Here is a 6,708-nt window from a genome sequence, read left to right on the forward strand (position 1 = left end):
GGGGGAAAGAGCTTCTCCTGCAATAGTGTCAACCATAGCAGTAGTAAAAGGAGCAGTGGGCCCATATTGAGCATAAGCAGATTTTAAATCTTTCAAAACTTTAAAAGGAAGAGGCTGATGCTCCCTAATAGCCTGTTGAGGATTATTAGGATCAGGTCTTTCTAGGACAGGACAACAGAAAATAGGATCTTCTCCTCGTTTTATTGCTGCTTGTACAGCGCGTTGCAAGAGACTGAGCATTTTTACAGATGTACATTTTTGAGGAAGACAGTCCTTACTAACTTGCAGCTTTTTCACTGACTTATCTATCATAGCCATTAGAAAATCATCCTCAGGATATTTCTCTCTTTTATGTTTAAAAGCCTCATCTGTTAAGTCAAAATGTTCCTCTTCATCTGAAATATTTAAATTAATTAGCTCTTTCAGTTTAGGAAGTGGCGACACAGTAGCTGATAATAGTCTTTTCTTCTGTCAGAGGCTTATGTTTTTCTGACTTTACATTCAAATCAACACTATCATGAGAAGAACCTAAACATATTTTTATCAGATTCCATAAACTAAATGTAACAACAGCAGTATGAGTAGGCCCTCGAGACTCATAATAATTTTTTAAATCTTCTCCAACTTTCTGCCAGATTTCTATGCCACAGAGCCGCCATCAGGAAACCAGGGAGATACATCATGGATATGCTGCAAAAATTTAGTCAACTGTGAGGTAGAAACTTTATTACCTCGAGCTATAAGCATCGAAAGTAAAACCTGAGCAAATAATTCACGCTCCTTTGAGCCCTTTTGCCCCATCTTATTTTACTTCTGACTGTTGCCTTATGCCTCTATTAGTTTCACTTTTACTCATGGCCACACATATTTTGCATAAGGGTTCTCTTACCTGCACTTTCTTTTCCTTTTAATTGCCTTCAAGCTTCAGGTCCCTGTTCGGGCGCCACTTGCCGTGGACCAGCCTCAGAAAGAGGATTTCACCTCCCAGGGTCAGAAGGGATGGGGTAAGGAACTGAAGTAGCACCGACGAATGGGGTCAGAAGGACCAAGACAACTGATGGTTGCAAGGCAAGTTTTATTATGCTACAGGTGCAGATTATATAGACTAGAAATGGAAGGTTGCCAGATGGTGGTTTACATTATCTAATGACTGTCTAGGCTCAAGGTTAACTTCCCTGGGAGAAAACCCATAAACCCAGAATCATCCAAAATAACCTGCATGTGCAGGGGGGAGACAGCTTTGCTTGTCTCATTTTACTTTCTTTCTGATTTCTGGGCCCTGGTGATTTATCTCTCATGGAATGGAACAAGGAGGGGAACAAGTAGGGACAATCCCTTCGAGCAGCAGCGGCATGCCTGGCATGGCCGAAGGTGCTCTCAAGGCTGACTGCTTCCCACACATATGTTGGCTTGTTTAAGCCCCAAGCCCTCAATCCTTTGTTGAAATACAATAATTTCATTCCTATGGTTTTCAATACCAAAAACTCAACCTCCAGGAGGGTTAAAGTCTAATTTGTACTCCAAGTAGCAGTGCAGTTCGCTACTACTGAGGCTGAATCCATAAAGACTTCAAGACCACGACCAGAAGAAAGTTATTATATATAATACACTAGAAGGCCTGAAACATAATTATCATATACATAGCTGGTCCTTCAGAGCTTTTTACCTATAACATGTTTTTTTTTGTTGTTGTTTTTTTGCGGTACGCAGGCCTCTCACTGTTGTGGCCTCTCCCGTTGAGGAGCACAGGCTCCAGACGCGCAGGCTTAGCGGCCATGGCTCACGGGCCCAGCCGCTCCATGGAATGTGGGATCTTCCCGGACCGGGGCACGAACCCGTGTCCCCCGCATCGGCAAGCGGACTCTCAACCACTACGCTACAAGGGAAGCCCTATAACATGTTTTTTGATGAAAGTTATTTAACGTACTGGAGATAACTATGACTTACTGATCAAATATTTGAATACTTATACTTACCTTTGGATTTTATTTCTGCTGAAAGAAAAAGGAAGAATAGGACTCACCTAAAAAAAACAAACTAGAAATGAATGTAAAAATCTTATCACACACTATCACTTTTGGAAGCAGCATAGAGGGGCAATCAACGGTAAAACACTGGTGAAATAGGTAAAAACTCTAGGCCAAAAATCCATTATTATTATCATCAGTGACAGTACTACAACTGTGCCCTTCATAATTAATAAGCACTCCTAAGAATCTTCATTTGGCACCAGATGATGTGTTTAAGAGGTTTTGAATCACACTTGGTTTTGTGTTAGCCAAGTTACAGGAGAATTTTTACAGTGGGGGGAAGGGAAGAAGGAAACGGAGCAGAAAAAGAACTGAAGCCATCATCTACAAACCAAGAAAGCACCGAGAGTTCCAAATATTATGTCAGACACTAAAGTGACTGATATAGGCTCAAGTGGTTTATAAAACCTATAAAAAGACTACACCAGCAACGTCCCCATTTATCTGTAGAGTTCAGAAACTAAAACAAGGAATATTTTAGCTTAAAACCTTATCTCAAGAGAATCATATACACTTCACATGAATAAAAATACCTGAAACCAAACATTTTTAAAAGCTCCAATACCCAAAATATAAAGAAAAAAATTAATTCAGAAGACTCAATCAATCCATGATAATCACAAAACGTCTGAGCAATCTCTATCTCCCTTCCACATTAACCATCAATCCCCTGGAAGACCAAGGGAGATCACACCTTCCAGACTTACCGTCCAGACCTTTCAGACACCTGGCTGCTGCAAAATTCGATGGAGACTCCTTGTGGAACAGCAGTTTCCCATCTCTTGTGTCTCCCCCTATCGTGATCATGCAGGAAGCAAGTCTGGCTGTGCTATTTCTTATCATTGTGTGTCAGCCATCTGCAACATGATATTGAAAAAGTAGCTCCCTTTCCCCCAGAAGGTTGAGGCTCAGCTACAGGGGTAATTCTCCTGGGCACACAGTCATGATTTAGGCCGACTCAGTGACTTCAACAGGCTTAATCATGTGATCAGGTTTGTTGCCAGCTGCATAATGCTCCCACATCTGTAGATAGAGCCGCTCTAGTTCCATCGTGTATTGTTTGGTGTTGAACAGAGGGCTAGATGTTCTCTGCTTCCAGACTTTGCCACGAATTTTCTTCAGGTATTCGAGATCAGTTCCCAGTTTCACAGCTATCTCTTCATATTCTTGTCTATTTTTAGCAATCAGCTCAAGACAGCCTAAACAAGTGAGCTGGGAAGCTGCAACTCGGGAAGCAAGAGTCTCTCCTGGCATAGTCACCATGGGGGTCCCTGCCCAAAGGACGTCCATCCCTGTGGTGTGTCCATTACAGAGTGGAGTGTCCAAGCAGACATCAGCCAGCTGGCCTCTCCGAACATGTTCCTCTTTAGGAGCAACAGGGGAAAAAATAATACGATTCGGGGGAAGGCCCATATTTTGTGCGTACTGTTGAATATTAGCTTCTCCTGCTGCTGGAAAACGCAACAGCCACAGTACACTATTGGGAACACGCTTCAGAATATTTGCCCACATCTGCAAAGTAGATGGGTCAATTTTGTATAACTGATTAAAGTTACAGTACACAATGGCATCTTCCGGTAACCCGTACTGAGAACGTGTGGTTACAATAATGGTACAGGGAACCTCCTCTCCAGTGGCAGCCTTATTGTTGATCAGGGTAGTTGCCAGTCCATTGCTAATACTGAATCCATTAATTGTAATCTGAATTTGTCCTCTGTTAATCATTTCAATAACTGCTTCTGCAACAGTATTCATAGGAATGACAGGCATATTAAGAGCTGTATTACTGCCGTCTGTGTTGTCTTCTCTATCAGGACATTTCATCTTGACTATTTGCACATCTGATAGACTATCAAGAAATGCTTGGAGGTCGATGCCATTCAGCACAATCCGATTGTCATAAATGTGCCCATTGGACTTAAAATCGATGACGGCTTTTTTCTTCAGGTGAGGGAACATATTAGCATGATCACCAATAAAGAAAGGATGGGGCATATAAGCCAGTTTCTCAGAATACTGCTCAGCAACTTCAGCAGGTGAAGTTTCCTGATCAGTGATGATATAATCCATGAAAAGCGTACCATTAGTCCCAGGGTACCCCAGCCACATTGCCTGAATAGGAGCTGGCCTGAGAGCAAAGAGCTCATTTCGAGCACCCCTGGTATAACCATTCATGTTTACAAGGATGTGTATACCATCTTGATGGATGCGATCAGCTGCTTTCCCATTGCATGGAATCTGAGAAAGATCAATGAAATGATTGGCTTCTGCCATCACCTTCGCTCGGAAGTTTGTGCCATCATGTGGGCTCAGGGCATAACAGAATATCTCAAATTTATCAGGATTGTGCATGCCTGGAATAGACTGCATAAGATGAGAAGTAGGATGATCCCCAAAGTCAGAACTCACGTATCCTACACGCAGTCGACCATCACTGAGCTTCAAGTCTTTTGGATGTTCATACGGTGGTTTATGAAGGACACTTATATTAGCCAAGCAGAGGTTCCCATGCCTCTCAGCAATAGCCTTCCTGAGGCCATGAGAAAGAGGATAGAGCATACTATGATGAGGCTGCACAGAAGGCAACCTATTCTTCTCCAACTGGTCAGCCACAATGCTGGCCAACTTCTTCATTCGCTCATCATAGTCTGTCCAATCACAGACAACCTGCAGGCAATGAGCCAAATTACAGTAAGCGTCAGGAAAATCAGATTGAAGCTTCAGAACAGTGCAATAAGAAGCAATTGCTTCTGGAATATTCCCTGAATCCTGGTGAATGGAAGCCAGATTGCTGTGGGCATCCGCAAATGCAGGGCTGATCTGAACAGCACGAGTATAACACTGCAAGGCTCCCTGAACATCCTGCATCTCCCATAGAGTGTTTCCCATATTACAGTAGGCCTCAGCAAAGGTAGGACTGATTCGAATAGCCTCCTTGTAATGCATCAGAGCTTCGTGCAGTTTTCCCTGCTGCTTCAATATACTTGCTAAATTTGAATGGGCATCAGCACAGTCTGGGCAGAGCTCTAATGCTTTACGATACAAGCGAACTGCCTCTTCACTGTTTCCCTGTTCTCCTTTGATGTTGGCTAGGTTATTCAGAGAGTCTGCATGGGTGGGACACAGCCGGAGAGCTGTATGATAACAATCTTCTGCTTCAGCAACACTGCCCTTCTCTTTGAGAGCGTTGCCTAGGTTGCAGTAAGCATCAGGGAAATGTGGTTGCAGTTCAATAGCTCGCCTGTAGGCGTCTATTGCCAGATCCATCAGGCCTTGCTCATAGTATACACAAGCGAGGTTGCCATGTACCACTGCATGATTTGGACTCAAGCTTAGGGCACGAAGGTAAGCTGCCACAGCTCTGTCAAAAATCCGTGCCTCATTGAAGACATTTCCTAAATTGATATAAGCATCCAGGAAATTGGGGTCAAGGGTGACAGCCTTTTCAAAGTGATGAATTGCAAGCCAAATCTCCCCTTGTGCATTGAAAACACAGCCAAGATTACTCCAAGCTACTGCAAAGTTCGGTTGCGTCTCAATTGCTTTCAAATAACATGCCTTGGCTTCTTCTAAGCCACCCAGGGCTTTGAGCAGGTTCCCCAAGTCACTGCGAACGCAGTACAAATAAGGATTGTATTGAAGAGCAGAGACGTATGCTTGTACTGCCCCTTCCATGTCGCCTGCTGCTACCAAAGCGGCTGCCAGGTTAATAGAACCATCGATGAAATCTGGTTTGAGACGCAATGCATGCCGGTAATGCTCAGTTGCTTCCTGCAACTGCCCTCTTTCCTTGTACACATTCCCCAAATTCGAATAGGCTTCTGCCAGAAGAGGGTTCTGTTTAATTGCCAGAGTACTAAAGTGGGCAGATCTGTCCAGCCTTCGACACTGGAAGTGTATAGATGAAAGTAATAAAAGTACACCAGTATTGCCTGGCTCTTGTCTCCAGAGCTGCATGCAGTGTCTCTCAGCTGTCTCAAAATCTCCTGCCTGATATTCTCGATGTGCCAACTCAGCTAACCCTTGGAAGGAAAGCATACGTTTCGTTGGTTCTGTGCTGTCGGCCACGTTGCCCACGGAAGATGCCATCTGGAGCTTCTGGAGAGAGTGAAAAAAGGGGGTAATTGAGTCCCGCTGCCACCACTACTGGCAAGAATGTTTCTAGAGGTAGCAAACACGAGCACAGCAGCCGTACCACTGCTTTGGCAGGCTTAAGCGGCAGCAACAGTTACAGGCACTGAACCTTAGGAACTATGGTTGGCCATCTACCTCTCATGCTCTTGAAATCTTAATTCTTAACCCTGCCCTCTTCCCCCATTTTTCTCCTAATCAGGGAATAAAAATTACCTATCCATTTGCCTTAGAGGAAATCAAAAGTCAGTAGGCCAAACACTTTTTAAAATATTGTTTTCTGTCCAGTTGGAAATGAAATACATGATTGACTTTTCTTCATGATTGACTATATAGTCAACGTGGAAAACATTAGGGCCATGAATTTCAATACAGTAAGATGAGAAAATTTTAAATTGGCCTTCCCAAACCACTAATAAGTAACCGATGTTGTATAGAATGCTAAAATCTTAGAAATGAGTTTGATATTTTAAAAGTTCTGCAAACATTAGCTAATTTCTCCTCATCAAATTTCTCATGCCTCAAACCTGAGTATTACTTTTTAAAA

At 43.2% G+C, this 6,708-nt stretch overlaps 1 protein-coding gene across 1 annotated transcript; it reads right to left on the bottom strand.

Annotated features, from left to right (window-relative positions):
* Positions 1-2,978: 2,978 nt before the first annotated feature.
* LOC308611172 (UDP-N-acetylglucosamine--peptide N-acetylglucosaminyltransferase 110 kDa subunit-like) lies at positions 2,979-6,142 on the bottom strand (the record flags this gene model as incomplete). Its single annotated transcript, XM_081260051.1, has 1 exon — positions 2,979-6,142. The coding sequence occupies exon 1, from the start codon at positions 6,117-6,119 to the stop codon at positions 2,979-2,981; it is 3,141 nt and encodes a 1,046-aa protein (XP_081116177.1). The 5' UTR covers positions 6,120-6,142.
* Between the last annotated feature and the right edge of the window lie 566 nt (positions 6,143-6,708).

This window comes from Mesoplodon bidens (assembly GCF_964165515.1).
Source record: "Mesoplodon bidens genome assembly, contig: HAP1_SCAFFOLD_105, whole genome shotgun sequence".
NCBI classification, from domain to species: Eukaryota; Metazoa; Chordata; class Mammalia; order Artiodactyla; family Ziphiidae; genus Mesoplodon; species Mesoplodon bidens.